Source organism: Eriocheir sinensis, chromosome 51 (genome assembly GCF_024679095.1).
Source record: "Eriocheir sinensis breed Jianghai 21 chromosome 51, ASM2467909v1, whole genome shotgun sequence".
NCBI lineage: Eukaryota > Metazoa > Arthropoda > Malacostraca > Decapoda > Varunidae > Eriocheir > Eriocheir sinensis.
The window spans coordinates 1072619-1088738 of NC_066559.1; the positions used below are offsets into that span (position 1 = coordinate 1072619).

Here is a 16120-nt window from a genome sequence, read left to right on the forward strand (position 1 = left end):
CTTAACAACAATGACAGCCACAAGCAACCCGTATTGCGCTGGGGCTGTAGGCCGGGTTCCCACGGCCTAACCAGACAATAAGATTTTCATCTTCTCTTGTTTCCGAGAACGAACTAACAGAGACCAATCAGTTTACCTTTTTGGAAGACAGGCTTTTGAAAGGCTTATCGGACCCCCCCCCCCCCACCACACACACACAGGCAGAATGTAAAAAAAAAATAATAGTAATAATAATAATGAGATGTTTTAGGTCCAATTATAGTCTCCTAAAACACAAGCCCAAAAACAAAAAACAAACATATCCAACAACCACAATAGATGAAACTAAAGCGATAAAAAAATAATGTTTAACTCACAATCACAATACGCAGTTCAGAACAGAGCAAAAAATGATCACTCACACACTTCATGCGGTACTTCGACTCCGGCACCGTCAGTAGTTCACGTGGCTTAGGTTAAGGCTGCGTTTACACCAAGCACGTCGCGTCCCGTCACGTCACGTCACGTCACGTCAAGTCATGAATACGCCGAGTCGCGTCGCGTCGACGTGACGTGACGTGAAGGGCCGGTTTCACTCATTTTGTTTGCTTTGATGGTTACCAATGTCGCGGCGATCGTCTCTTTAGTATTTCCACGTAAAACTAGCCTATGGGGTAGTGCATGGCGGCTGCGGGGTTAGCCTAGCCCCGCACCTTGCCACGCACTCTCAACACCTCTCGCTCCCTCTGCAGCCGCCATGCACTACCCCATCGGCCAGTACCACGTGGAAAACTATAGCGTCGATCGCGGCCATTACAGTAACGATCAACACAATCAAAGTGACTGTGAAAGCGGCCCTAAGAAAGGAAGTTGAGGGGAGTTTCAGTTTCTTCAAGAGTCACTTTGCCGCCACTTCAACTCCCGCACCGTCATGGGTCATCATCATCCGCGCGTCGCCCGCCACCACGTACAACCCTCCCGAACCGCCCACGTCTCCATTCCCCTCTCCCTTCCCTATCTTTCTCTAAGCTCCCCGCCCCATACATGTTCCACCCGGAGAGGGAGTGGAGGGGCATTGCCGTAAGGCCTGACAGCTCAAATTATGAGTCATCCAAGTAAGGCCGAGTGTGTCCCGCGCTCCCCAACTAAAATGTTATTTTTTTGTGTTTTAATGCATATTTTTGTGTTAAGTATATTTTTTCTGTGATAAATAAAGGTTTTCCAACATTAATATCTTATAAACATCATCAAATTACCTTGAAATTAACTTAAGTTGGAATGCAAAGTCCTGATGACATTTATTTAATAGGATTCCACTTAGGTGGACAGACCACCTGGTCTAGACCATATAGGGTCTGTGTGGTCTGAATATCAATATAAAAACGATCGCACGTGAGAGCGCCGATCCAAAGGCTACACCGGCAGCGTCCACCGGTGACTCCCAACTTCTTTGCAAGTCCAAGTTCAAGACGCGATCAGCTGGCCTGGCTGTCAACTGTCAACATCGCCGCCGTGAGGGTTCGGCGGGTGCTGTCAGTGACATTAGCTGGTCTAAAATTTGTTTTACTAAGGAGTGTAGCAAAGAAAAGAAGACGAGGAATATCGTTTACTTTGGAACCGAACATCGAAAAGGTGAGCTCAATATCCCTTCCTCAGCTGGTCGTAGAGGTGTCACTCCAGAACTACACCCAACTCACTCTGATAGATGAGACTTTGTAGTGACACGACTTGCCTGATGGGCGAGCCTCCCATAACCCACTTAGAAAGTGGAGTACCTCTTTGGCCGACTGGTAAAGGAGTGACTCTCCCATTGCGCTGGTCGCGGGTTCGATCCCCGGCGCCGACAAATCTTTCCTTGTCTGGATTAATTTCTCGTGTGTTTTGTTACACGCAGAGGACGTGTGTGAGTATAGAAGAGAGCAAATTCTGGCATTTCAACTTTTCTAGGTAATTGTGGGTAATCACTCTTTAGACATTATTTCACTTCTTGTAGTCTAGGAGCAAATGGTGTTAAATTTCCAGAATGTCACCCTTGGGACACTGTTGGATGTTTATGGTCATTTCTCCCACACCTCAATTTGCCCACAAAACTTTTCACCCACATGTAAGAGTCAGTTCGCCCACATGTAAGAGCCAGTTCGCCCACACTTTCCATGTCATGTCCACATTGTTGGAGTAGTCATATACCATATAAGTGGTGTGTAGTTCGAGAGGCCACCACCAGGGCAGTGCAGCAGTATATAGAGGGCTTGTTTTGGCTTTTATTGAGTGGTGAAAATATATTAAGAAAGAAAAGCTATATGTAAGTTTATTAAATCCATGTGCCAATTATATGAATATATAATTAAAACCTTTAAAACCTTGGTTAAGATTCGTTTTAGTTCTGTGCCAGTATTTCATTACCTACCTTATGAAACATCACTAGCTCTTGTATCTTTTTTACAAACGTTCAACAATCACAGAAACGCTTTCAAAAAACAATTCAAGGACTATTTATTGTTGAAAATAGGGGATAATATTCACGAAAGCGCAGCCTCCTCTGGCGGCGGTGGTGCAGCCGGTGTTGCAAGAAATACCTCCGCACCACCTATGGTGCCAGTAGACTTTCTTGGTGGGGGTTGATGGTCAGCCCCAGCCCACTATGGCACAGGCAAGTATTTATAATGGCACCATGTTGATTGGCTCATGCAGTCCCCTGGAGCTCATCTTTGACCCTCTTCTTGAAAGAGAATCTAGAGTCCAGGTTGACAGGTGGTCTTCAGGACAGCATGTGGGTAGTCAGCCACTCGGTAGTGACTGAAATAGCCCAGCCTGTGGCAGCGGGCAGGATACAAACCCAGGTCCTCCTGGATGCCACTCCTGCACACTAACTACTTAGCCACCACATCCCCAAATGCTATATTGCCATAAACTAACTTTTGATCCAATAACTGATCTATTAAATCATACATACTTATGGTATTGTCCTGAAATATTCTAATTTTACAAGAATGGCTTCCTCATTTGCATAGAAACTACCATAGTAGATGAGCTCTTTGAGGATATACCAAGGACTCTACCACATGACAATAATAAAATTCTTAAATTCCATGACTGTGATCCTTATGATGGATATAGGTACATTTTTATGGTACAAATATTAAGTCTTTTATCTTCACAGACAATGGAGGGAGAAGAGATATGTAGAGAGGACAGAAGAGATTGCTGGCTGTAACAGAAGTCACACACCTGTGCACCATGGAAGCCAAGCCCACAGAGAATGCAGCAGTGGGGTCCAAACAGCAGGTGAAGGACTTGCTGGCTCACATGGACCCCATGATATACCTTGCTGGTACTGCTGATAACACTTCTGAAATGCTGATGTACCTTGCTGACATGGATCCATCATTCCATAAGCTGCAATTGGTCAAGAGTTTAAGGCGAGGAATGCGAGAAGATCTAAGCAGCGCCATTGAAGAGCATGTTGATAAGTATCTTCAAGAACAGAAGGGAAAAATGCACGCTGAAAACCCAGTTGATTACTTGGTGGATGAAGTTTTAGCAGATTGCAAATATGAAAACTTTGTTAGAGATACTAAGTCAAGCCTTGAGAGTTCGATTTCTAAGATTTCAGATAACTTTGATGATGAGATTGTGACTGGTATGTTTGGTAATGATGATGATGATCCCACATATAGTGTTAGCCCAAATGAGTCTAATGAATCCTCCCTCAATTCGTCCCTCAATCAATCCGGGTTGATGTTCCTGCACCCTGCTCAGTATGACAACATAGCAGAGAACTTGATGACCAAGAGAGATTATGAGTCCCGCAATGATGCCCTGAATATATTGATATCAGTAACCCCCAGTGAGCCAGTGATGCAGGATGGCTGGGCAGACATAAGGAGGGGCCTGAGGGACTGCCTGCTTGATGAGTGTGGTGACATCTTTGACAAATCTCTGAAGGTTCATTGCAGGCTTCTCACCTCCCAGGTGCACAATGCTGTCAAGGAGGCATACCTGAATCTCCTTGATGCTGTGGCAGGGTTTTATTTTTCCAAACATCATGTGGCCAAAATTCCAGTGCAAGGAGAAAAGATACATTTGAAGACCTGTGAAGGTATGATAAGGATCCTAAAAGTATTAATAGAATTTCAAAATGAATTTCCTCTCATTTGGATAAGATATCCTGAGAGGTTTGTTGATGACATGATAGAGGCAACCATAAGCCTTTTGGCACTACAGCCCCCCGGCAGAGATCTACAACTGGTAACGGTGTTGGACATGTACAGTGTGATGGACCCTGAGGCCTCATGGCTTAAGAGGTGGTTACATGGCCACTGGGGCAGGACCAAGACCTTTATTGCCATGAGGAGTAACTCTCTAGTGCTCCTCAATTCTGTGTCCTTCTGTATTAAGTATCTAGAGAGCTGCACTCTCACCACACACACAGAGCCAATTGGAGATATTCTAAGTGCAGGTCTTGTCTCCCACCTACAATTTACACATAGCATAAACCTTATCTTGGCTGTCATGAGTTTTCTTGATGGAAGAAAGCTTTTCCCAGTGAATGTTCCTTCCAAGGATGAATTGGTGACCTCACAAGGGATTCTGCAGATGCTGATCAAAGCAGTGAACAGCAATACTTCAAAAGTAATAACTTCACAGATAAGTGACTTATTGTGCAAGTTCTGTTCCCAGGATGAAGCAAAGTGTTCAGTCATATGTGATGCAGGCATCGTTGAAATACTGCTGCAGGGGGTAAGCAGACTTGAAGACGGACAAGCTAAACAAGAAAACTCAGAAGTTAGGGGTTCATGCACTTATATGAGGGCAGTGTTACATCTGCTGGACACCATAACATCAACTCATGTGGGCCAGAGGTATATCCTGCTGGGAAGGAAGAGAAAACCAAGCTCAAGATCTGGGTTGTCAGGGACCTCCAGCAGCATGGCTAGTGAAGTGTTGGATCTGATTCTGTTCCTGATGAGGTGCAGGCATGCTGCCTCAGACCTGAAGCGCCTTGGCATCAGTATTTGTAGTAGTTTACTTTCTTCCCCGATTGGAATTCATGTATGCATTGATCATCCTTTCATAGAGAGCTTCCTTGGACATCTGAAGGAAAGAAGTCAAGCAGCATCACAGGCAAGACTTACAGATGATGAAGATGAAAGAGCCTGTGAGCCATTCACTCTCAGTGTGCCTCAGTCTGTTCCACTGCTCACCACCTTGCTGCTTTCTTTTAGGGGAGTTTTCCTTCTGGAGGGAGAAGGAGTGCTCTTCCTTGCCATGAGTCGTGTGATGCCAGAGCTGATTAGGAAGGGCGACCTCAACCCTAGGATCCTTGCCCACCTATGTTCTTCTCACCAAGGTATGTCTCTCTTGTCTGTCATAGATGAGCTTGACACCATCATCATAGAGCAAGATACAAATTTTGGTGTTCTCATATTCTTTAGATTAATAAGAAAAGCTCCCTCTGTTTTCTTTATTCATAATATCGAAGTACCTTTTGACAATGAGATCTATTTCCAACTATTGTCCAGTTAAACTACAGATAGGGATGACTGTTCAATAATGTATTTACTATTTACTAATGAATATGGTTGATTGCATGCCTCCCTAACTCTAACCTATGCATTTGACTTTGGCATTTTCATGCCTGTACCTCCCCTTTGTTTATAAAGGCTCCAGACATGTTTACTTGTGTGGTTTTATCCCCATACCATGACTGTTTTTGCAATACTTGGTTTCTGCTTAGTCTCTTAACGGGAGCATCATTGGCACTGTCCCATTTCTTAATTGCTGTCTTTTGTCTTCAGTATTTATATTATTCAATCCCTTCACCTTGTCATCCACCATGTCCTCCCCACCAGGCTGTTCCCTACTGAGTGGCCACAATGTGATATGCCCGCTGTGGGACACTGTGATACAGGTGGTGAAGGGGGAGGAACTCACACAGGGCCGTCCACTTCTGCAAGAGGAGAAGGAGGAGGCCATGGGGGTGGCACTGACTCCATTACTCACTCTCTTGTCAACATTCCAAGGTTTGGCACTCTTCTCTTGGACCTTTCACTTATCTTCCTCCATTCACTGATAATTAATTAATAGTCCATGCTGCCATAACTAATTTTGCCTCCTGGATTTCAATTATCTCTTTCTTGTCTCTCTCCACTATGATGACTCTGAGCTTTGCATATTTGCCGTAGCCTCCTTTCTCTGTTAATGACCTTCCCTCTCCTTTCTTTTTAACTCCCTCCCTCATGACTTTTGTATAGAGATGGATTGGTTCAGAGGGAAAATACCAAGGAGTTTCATGATGTGACTTTCTTCAAGCTTAATGGCAAATATTAAAGTTTTATCAGTGACAAAATATCTAAGAACTCATAACCTAATTAGTAATGAGGGATAACTATAACTAACTAATGAGGAGCATACACTCGGCAGTGAGAGCAGAGGGTACAACAATGTGTAGGATAAGGCTGGGGGAGGAGAGAATGGAGGAGGTGACTGAGTATAAATATTCAGGGACAGTTTTATGTAAGCATGGGAGTATGGAAGGTGAGGTGAGGGAAAGAGCAGTGAAGAGCAGACAGGCAGTCGGTGCACTGGAGAGAGTTATGAAAGGAAGAAGTGTGATGTAGACTATTTTATCATGTATATCACATTGGAGAGGAATTAGTACATTCAGACAGTATGGATTGTTGGCATGCATTCAGTAAGTAACCTGCAGCCACCTTTATCACTGCTCCACAGGCACTCGTCTCATCTTCAGCCGGGAGAGTCTGCTGGAGCCACTCTCAGAGGCACTCTTCTCTGCCAGTGAGCTTCAGTCAGACCTCCACACCATTGCCCAGCAGCTCCTTGTCTCCTCCACATCTGTTCCAGATTCTGTGGCATTCCTCCAGTCATCTCTTGCCTATCAGGTGATGTGCCTGAGTTACACACACAGCCATCTGTACATGTAGTATATTGCTATTTGTTTCATATTTAACTGTGCTGAAATTAGATGATGTTTTATGATGATCCAGATATATTAGTGTATGGACCCATACCTCTGCAAGTGTAATTTACCTGTATGAAATTTTCCTGGGATCACCTGTTTAGCTTGTGAATTTAGTGAATTATCAGTGTCCTGTTATTTTTAGCTAACTCTTCTTTATTTTTGCTTTTATTTTTATTGTTTTTACAGTTCACCTTTAGTGCTGGAAGGCTTTCATGATTGGACTGTTGGTCAGTCCCAGCCCATTAGTGGTGCAGGCAACTGTTTTATAGTGGTTCCATTCTTGATTGACTCGATCTACCCTGGACTAGAAATGCATTAGTTATTGTTTTTTAAGAAACTTCCCCAGCTTATTTATTCCTTTTGACCGCAAAAGTTTTTCTTGGGAGATCCCCTTTCACCGCAAAAGTCGGTGGAAAATGAACTTCGAAACTGAGAAAACATCATATAAGATGTTTTATTGGAAATGTTCTGGCTGTGCTGCTGTGAAATCCATTTCTTTCTAGGTTGTCGCATTTGGCTAGAATTCCATGACTCCCCCAGAATTCCAACTTTTTACTGGTACGATGTACAGAAAAAATTATTCAAGAAAAATTGCTCATTTTATCATGATGGAGTTTGAAAAATATAATTTATAATCTTTTACTGATGGTTTCACAAAGTCACACATGGGGTTAGTCACATTTCCTCATTTCACAAATGCATCGCAGTCACACAATGAAAACTACTCTCCTCTAGTGGCATTTACTCTTAAAAGGGCAGACAAGGAGTGGTGCCTGTGTCTCGACAATCCAATGCCTTGTGTCCCTCCAGGAATGAGCATCAAATCATCAAATTTGCTTAATCCTAAAATTCCACAAGAAATTTTTTTAAATCTCTCCTTTGCATCAGGTATCATTGCTCAACAGTTTTATTGTCCTCACCATCTCTGACCTTCTCCCTCCCAAATTTAATAACCAGATGACATCCTTGCTCTCATAGCATCTTGCAGCATGCCAAGCAGTCATGCTTTTTGTTGGACCATAATAGATATAGATTCATAAGTTCATAGAGATTTAAGGCTGGTAGTAGACTGGTGAAGTCTGTACCATGAACTTAACAACTCTTTATTTCTAGGAGCAGCTACTTGCACAACAGATGCAGATGAGGGTTGTAGAAGGAGAGGCCATTGCTGTAGATGAAAATTCCATTCTGCGGAACCACATCCTGGTGAAGTCATTCCTTATAGGTGGCAGTGGGGAGAGGCTGTTACCACCTCACACCCTGAACGATGCCTTGCCTTCCAACACAGTGAGTGACGAGGGGGGTGAAGGGTGGACCAGTTTGTTCCTAGACTTCCTAGACTAAGAAAAGTATTATATTATTTGTTTTGTAATACCCTCTTCAACATTGAGTGAGGCAGCATTAGGTTCATCAAAGATTGTACAGTAGACCCTCTATTTAATGCAGGATCTGTACTGAAGAAATTTGTGTTAAATGGAATTAGCACTAAATGGAGGTGTTATTTCAGTGGGATTTATTGATTTGGGACTGATGGGACTTTAGGTGAAGATTTCCTTTAATACTGATTAATATTTTGGGTTCTTTATTTCTTCCATTTGATAAATTTTAAGTCCATTTAATGTTTTGAGGCATCATTTGTTGTGCAAATGAATGATAATCATGATGTAACCATGACAGTTCTGTAAAGGTTGGTATTTTCACATGGCAATATCTCATTTTTCTACTTTACCAACTTCTCTTCGTTTGTCATGTAATTTTCAGCTTACCTTTGAACCTCCTGGGAAACCCATTGGAAAGACTATAGAAAATTGCCGTGAAATGTATGTACTAACCTGTGTTAGTACATACATACAGGGGTAGCATACAGGGGTAGCAAGGGCAAGGTGGCAGGCTGGCAGGGAGGCAGTGATGGTAAGCAAAACACCTGACGGCACAGGAAGCTATGAGGCATGCCATGCATGTAAATGAGTCACAAGTTGTATCTGGTGCACACAAATCTAAAATATGGTTGAATTTAAAAACCAATTTAATTAAACCTGTCCCCCGTTATTTGTGGGTTCTCTACTTGTGGAGGGTTTTTGAATGGCTTGCAGCACCCCTGTGCCTCCCATGTGTTGAATGGCTTATGCCCATTTCAGCCTAGACTGCAGGCATGAATAATAATGAATTGACAGCTCTTATTATTATTAGTTATATGAATGGTGTGCGTTGTGTTTGTTAGTGGTAGAAGATGGAGGAGGGTGGTTGGTGTGAATCACCTGACTGAGAGAGCACGTGGTGAATGATGGGTAGTAAACTGTGATGTTTGTTTAAGTAAGTTCTTATTGTGTGAATGTTAATGAAGAAAAATTAGCCTGTATTTGTTTCAGTCTTTTATTTTATTCCAGCCAGTACTGTTCAGCCAGTATCCTCCCCCACGGGACTACATCCCTGAAAAGCCCATCCGATCCATGCACAAGAAACAAAATGAAGTGTGGAGGTTCCTCTCGGACACTCGTCATGGCCTGCATGACGTGGGTTGGCTCAACCACTGCCGCAAAGCTGTTTGCTCTGTCCTCAAGTCAGGGGAAGAAATCAAGGTAACATGTTTTTAAAGATCTCTCATCTATGAACAGAAAAGCTCTGCAGGACCTCACTACTAATAGCTCCAAAATAATGTTTGTGATAATAACAGCAAGTTAAAATAGATTCCAAGTTTGCACAATAATGTTTAGATACTATTGTATGATAGACTTTTTGCTGGAAGGCAGCATTTGAATACATCTTGGATAGTTTTTTTCCACCATCTTAATGATGTACATTTTACTCAGATGACTTTCGCGCCAGAGTTCGTTCATCGAGATTTGCTGCGCCACTTTATATAAAAGTGCAAGAGGCATTAATCATATGTCTGGCAGTGACATACATCTTCCCCACTCACTGGTGTGAGGGAAGGAGGGGGCTCCTCCCTCCCCTCAAAGGGACAGATATGAGCGCTGCCACCATGCGCAGCTATAGCGTACGCTCCCATCTTTAACCTTTACCAACTTCTTACATTCTGTCATGCTCTGGGCTCTAACTCTGTATGGCTTTGCAAACTTTATAGTTGACTGCTTTGTTGTCCTCTCAAATACCATATACAGTACCTTACACCCCAACCCTGAGTGTACAGATCACTATGTCCATGACTGCACTTAAACACTGAATTTTTCCCATCAGAGTTGGCTTGTCATGGACCTTATAGACAGGACAGTGCGGGTGCTCCTTTCTAACCCCGAGGAGCTTCTTCCTGGCTGCCATATCCCTCAGCCACCCTCTCCAGGAACACCCCACAGCCTTGCCTCTCCTACTGTTTACTCCAAGGGATGGAGTTTTTCCTCTGCTTCAACTCCCTCACCTATTGGTCAGGAGAACCTCCAGAACTTAAATAGGAACAGAAGTTCTGACTTGCAAGAACTTCCAGAATACCACAGTGTTGCTATAGAGCTTGTTCTTAGGTAAGCTACCTTCATTTTGGGGGGTACAAATTAGTAAAGTGAAGATGTAAATCACTGAGAAGAATCTGAAGCAAAGCAAAGAAGAAAGTTCCAGAGTATGCCATGTGTATTAATATAAACTGAATGGAAAGGGAGAAAAGTGATAGAAGCATTTATGCTGGGAATGGTAGTTTTAGTATTGGTGAAATGCACTTTAAAGGATGTGATGTGAGGGAGTGTGGAAGTTATGTTGGGGAGAGGTCATGGGAGGAGTGATATGGGCTGGGATAGAGAATGGAAGAGGGAAGGAAGGATGTGTAATATTGGTTTCCTCCTGAGTATGGGCGGGAGTGAATGGGCAAAGAGGGTGTGTCGGACATGAATGGTGTGGTTCTGGTATAGTGTGGATGACAGGTAAGATAGGTGTTGCAGAGGAAAAAAGAGCTGACAAGAAATTACTACAGAGAAATGTGCCAAAAGAGGTGAGATACAGGAGAGAAAGTAGAGAGAGAGAATAAGGCATATTGATTAGTGGCCTTTTTTTCTCATTTGTTTTTGCCCTTGAGCTGCTTCCTTTACTATAAAAAAAATTGGTGACAAGGAAGATTAGATAAAATAAACAGAGTAGATGAGGATTTGAGTAGGAAAAATTAGCAAAATGTCTGGAGAACCAAAAAATTCTTCCTGAAAAAGTTTAAAAGAGAAATGTAGGAAATTAAGAGTGACACTTGTAGGATAAAGGGTTTTGATCGGGTACTTGTGAAAAGGAGTGAGGGGATAATGGAAATATGGAAGAAGCATTTTGAATATGTGATGAATGCAAGTATGGAAAGAAAGTAGAATTGACCAGCATCAGAGTAAAGGGTAACATGAGGCAGCTACGTCGTCTGCATTGGAAGATGTAGAGGAATGAAGCAGAGGAAGTAATGAAGTAGTTGAAAGTAGGAAAAGAACCCGGGCATTGATAACATAACAGTAGAAATCAGCGTTGCCAGATTGACGTACTCTGCCTCTTATATTCGCCTCTTTCAGACTAAAAACCATCGCACCCATAAAAATAACGATACCCATTTCTAGTTATTGCTAAAAATGTTAATTATAGAGGGTTTTTATAGTCATTATGCATTAGAAATAGGAAAATCCAGTGTGGTGAGTACGATAACATGGCGTCCCTGGTAGAAATGCTAAAATATAGAGTAGATGTAGGCATGGAGAGGATGTAATGAATATATAAACTAACAAAGAAAAATGATGAGGTACCGGAACAGTGAAGAAAGGTCATCTTTGTGCTGCTGTATTAAGGAAATGGAAGGATGATTGGAACAGTTATAGGGAAGTAAGCTTATTGAGTGTACCAGAAGAGATGCAAGTAAGGGATGATGAAAATAACCAATAAAAGTGTACATGCACAATCATAACAGTAATAAGAAAAAACTGATACCATTAAGCTTTTTTCCGATTCCTCTTTACTTATTATTATTTCATGCACTCCTCCCCCTCCTCCTCCTCCTCCTCCTTTTCTTTTTCTTTTAACAGTAGTATATTGTTGCTGCTGCTGGTACTGTTCTGCTTTAGTGTATTCCCTAAACTTTACCATTTCTACTACTGCTACTATTATTACTATTACTACTACTGCTGTTACTACCACTGTTACTGCTACTACTTCTGCTGCCACCATCATATATCTAACAACGACAACAGCACAAACAATAATAATCAGTAAAGGAGAATGAGAAAGGGCTCCTCCCTACCTTCCTGAGGATTAACAGCTCCTAGAAAATGTTTAAATTCTCTTTTATTGCTGTCACATATACAGTTTTTGCTTGTAGGATGATCCACAATCATGTGAATGTGATAGTGCATACATTGAAGGGGCAAAGCATCAGACCAGTAGAATAAGAGAGACAGAGTGCATACATTGAAGGGGCAAAGCATCAGACCAGTAGAATAAGAGAGACAGCAAGAGGCAAACATGATGAAACATTGATGGGGATATACTTAATTTCTTTAATGGAATTTTCAGAGAGTAAGGAACCACGATGGACAGAATAATATTGTCCTTATATCCCAAATTAAAAAGCATACATGTGTGTTTTTCAGGTATGGTAGTGAATTGCAGCTCCTCATTGCTAGTGGAAGCCTGCGAGAGAACTTGATGGATGTGCTGAAGTACACACAGTCCAACATTCTTCTTGATGCATACGACAAATGTGATTGGTTCACAATGGCTCTTTTCCTGGTGTATGGAGGCAGTTATGACAGGTGAAGTAGTAGGATATTGCACCTTAGAATTTTAGGTGCAGACAAGAGCTTGAAATGATATGTAGCAACTTTTGTACAGATGTCACATTTTCTGTAAACACATTCAGGGATTTATTAGTTGCTACAGTAACATAGCAGTGCTAAAAGTTTGAAAAAGGTTATTTTATTGAGTTTTGCTGAGTATATTAAAAGGTTGTGGTTCTGCTTACATTATGATGCAATATATTTAAGTTTGATTCTACAGATTCATTTGATTCTACAAATTTATATGTTTTGAGAGTGTATGTCAAGGTGTCTTCATTAAACTAAGTGTATGGTGTGTTACAGATGTGTGTCAGCCCTCACCAATGTAGGAGTTCTGCTTACTGGGGCTGTGCTGTGGCCATCCCTTGCTGACTCCCTCTCCCACAGTTTTGAAATACTGCCAGGAGAGATGGTCCTTGGTGGCATCATTCATAATGTTCAGCTCATCCTTAGTATAGAGATTCCAGCACTTTATATGGCCTTGCAGGTGGTTCATTATACTTTTATGCTGCTTTGTGTTTATTCATTTTTTTAAGTGTGTGCATGCATGTTGTGACATACAGGAAAAGAGCTATGCTCAGGCTGTCCCGTCTGTAATATATATATCATCATCATGTGTCATCATCATACATTCATATATACATGACGATATATATATTACATGTCTCCATATCCACTCTTATCCAACTTTTCCTTAAAATCATGAATGTTTCTTGCATGGACCACCTCCTTCTCCAGTCTATTCCATAGCTCGGTGCCTCTGTTTGGGAAGCTAAACTTTTTCACATTTCTCCTACACGTGGTTGCCCTCAACTTCTTTCCATGTCCTCTTGTTCCTCTCCCGTTCCACACACAGGTCCTATCTGTCCAAATGCTCCACTCCGTTCGCCACCCTGTACACTTCTATCAGATCCCCTCTTTCTCTTCTCTCCAGGGTTGTGAGGCCCATGCTATTGAGTCCCTCCTCATAAGTCTGATCTTGAAGTTCCGGTACCGTCTTAGTTGCCACTCTCTGCACTCTTTCCAACTTCTTTATGTTTTTCTTTTCGTGAGGAGACCAGACCACTGCTGCATACTCCAACCTTGGCCTTATCATTGTGACTGTTATTTTCCTCATCATCTTCTCATCCAAGTACACAAATGCTGTCCTTATGTTCCTCTGCAAATTTAGAGTTTGTCCCGTTATCTTGTTGATGTGTTTGTCCGGTGACATGTTCTCTGAAACAGTCACTCCCAAATCTTTTTCCTCCACTCCTCATTTCATGTCTGTTAAATTTCTCTTCATCATTGCATTAGCATTTATGTCAGTTTGTATGCATCAGACAGCCACCTAGCAGGGCAGAGGCTTAATCCACTGCACCATGGTTATGTATGAGTCTGATCCAATATTTTTTAAAGGTAGCAGATATTTTATTGAAAGAAAAAACAACATTGATTTATTCTTTTACTGAACTAAAGGATGATAGGACACTCAGCTTTGCTCTGCTTCTCTATTGCCAGGCAAGTGATGCATGTCTGTGGAGTGTTCTTGGGGAATGGGTGCGGTGTGTGTTCCTGGGTGTGCTGCCATGGACAGAGGTGTGCCACTACTTGGTGCTGGTGTTGCTGCTCGGACCAGACTTTACCATCTACTTCCTGGTGGCACTGGTCAAGCACCTTCAAGGCCCCATCACAAGGCAAGCCAGGAGCCACAAGGCAGTGCTTCATTTGCAGGTGGGTCATCAACTGCAAGGCAACACATTTTAGAGACACTAGCATAACATACACCTACGTGGAGTGATACCCGAGAGTACAGGTTTAACTGTTCAGACCATGGTGTGTAAGCATAGCCATACAGTCAGCTGGCTGGCAATATGTTTATTTAGTGCAGCTGGCTGGCTGATACTTTTGCCACACAGTGCTTTATTTAATAGACAGGTGGATAGTTCTCAGTTTCTCTTCATTCAACTTATTATTTTCAAGAAATGAAACAGGAGCAGGAATCTTTTTATTTTTATTACTGTTATATTTTTCCTTATCTTTGGAGATTTTTTTTTTTTGGCCACTTAGGATAAGCACAAAAAAAACAAAAAAACTTGATTGTATGTAATATTGATAAGTATTAAAAAGATCATCAAATCATTGGCCTGTGTTTGTCATGCTACAGACGAGTGTCATCCGTGGGTGGCGTGCTGGGGAGCAGATGGGCTTTATGGAGGCACTGTGTCGGCGTCACCGTCGCACTGTGCTGCCAGCCCTCCTCAGGCCCCTCTCCACCCAGCGACACCACCACACCCCCAGGCAATTGTAGTTGCAGGTGTCATCAGGTTAACCACACATGAAGAAACTGTTCTGTAGTACAGGTGACCCCATTTAATGAACAGATTACATTCACAAAAAGCCTTTTGTTAAGTGAAATTTCATTATGCCAGCCCATTATAACACAGGTCGAATGAAGTTTGGATTCAGATACCCAGTTTATCCCCATCCTCCAGTATGAACCTCTTATTTTTCTCAATCTGATTCATTGTTTGTGCTTTTATGACCCTACCCCTTAATTTATTGCTACATCTATGATTCAATGCATTACTGATCAATAAATTACAAAAATAACTTTGCATAGTTAAGGTAGGGGATTAGGGGCTGTAGCCTTCAATGTTTTATGAAAAGCCACAGATCTCAAATAGTGTTTTTTGTTAAACAAAATTAGAAATGGATGGTAGGGTGGAAGTAAAGGGTATGCATTTTCTTTATTAATGGTGCAGTGGTGGAGAAGGGGGATGGATGGTAGGGTGGAAGTAAAAGGGTATGCATTTTCTCCATTAATGGTGCAGTGGTGGAGAAGGGGGATGGATGGTAGGGTGGAAGTAAAGGGTATGCATTTTCTCCATTAATGGTGCAGTGGTGGAGAAGGGGGATGGATGGTAGGGTGGAAGTAAAAGGGTATGCATTTTCTCCATTAATGGTGCAGTGGTGGAGAAGGGGGATAATCGGGGTGGTAGGAGCAAGAGGAGGGTGGTTGATTGGGATCAGGTGAGTGAGAGAACATTTGATTTAAAATTGGCCATGGAAAAGCACAAAACTTGTGGCGTTCAGTGTTAATTTTGTTTAGGTTTATGAAAGTACAAAAGCAGAAAATCTATTCCGTCCAACAATTGTACCTTTAAGACTGGATAATTAGTGGGCTTCTAAAATGTTCCTGCACTTAGTCATGATGAAGCTAGTCTTTATATTATGTGATATTATGAATCTTGTCATATGTATATTTTCTCAGTACATCAGAAGTAGCCGACACATTTATTTAAGTTTTTAGTTTGTCAAGATGAAGTGAAAGTAATAAAAAAGTACTATACCATGACTTTTTTTTAACCCCTCTCCATCAGGGTACCTTTTTGCTTTTTTTTTTATTTGCTTATACATTTATTTTTTGGGTGCTGCC

At 42.0% G+C, this 16120-nt stretch overlaps 1 protein-coding gene across 8 annotated transcripts; it reads left to right on the forward strand.

Annotated features, from left to right (window-relative positions):
- Positions 1 to 1411: 1411 nt before the first annotated feature.
- On the forward strand, positions 1412 to 16033 carry LOC126982481 (protein broad-minded-like). Of its 8 annotated transcripts, none has more exons than XR_007735192.1 (13): positions 1412 to 1611; positions 3140 to 5329; positions 5832 to 6002; positions 6712 to 6881; positions 8075 to 8248; positions 9349 to 9540; positions 10160 to 10437; positions 12517 to 12678; positions 13006 to 13189; positions 14203 to 14415; positions 14849 to 15418; positions 15487 to 15555; positions 15624 to 16033. XR_007735192.1 is itself a non-coding variant. In XM_050834539.1 (11 exons), the coding sequence occupies exons 2-11, from the start codon at positions 3217 to 3219 to the stop codon at positions 14990 to 14992; spliced, it is 3801 nt and encodes a 1266-aa protein (XP_050690496.1). In that variant the 5' UTR covers positions 1412 to 1611; positions 3140 to 3216; the 3' UTR covers positions 14993 to 15474. The 8 variants fall into 8 exon arrangements, 1 of the variants encoding a protein (XP_050690496.1); XR_007735193.1 differs by having other exon boundaries at positions 14849 to 15411; positions 15481 to 15555; XR_007735188.1 differs by having other exon boundaries at positions 15487 to 16033.
- Positions 16034 to 16120: the final 87 nt, after the last annotated feature.

Bases quoted from the DNA above. Each gene is read 5' to 3' on its own strand.
- LOC126982481 (XM_050834539.1), top strand. From the start codon at position 3,217: ATGGAAGCCAAGCCCACAGAGAATGCAGCAGTGGGGTCCAAACAGCAG. The intron at 6,882-8,074 runs GTGATGTGCCTG...CTTTATTTCTAG, and splicing joins AGTCATCTCTTGCCTATCAG to GAGCAGCTACTTGCACAACA. The intron at 13,190-14,202 runs GTGGTTCATTAT...CTCTATTGCCAG, and splicing joins CACTTTATATGGCCTTGCAG to GCAAGTGATGCATGTCTGTG.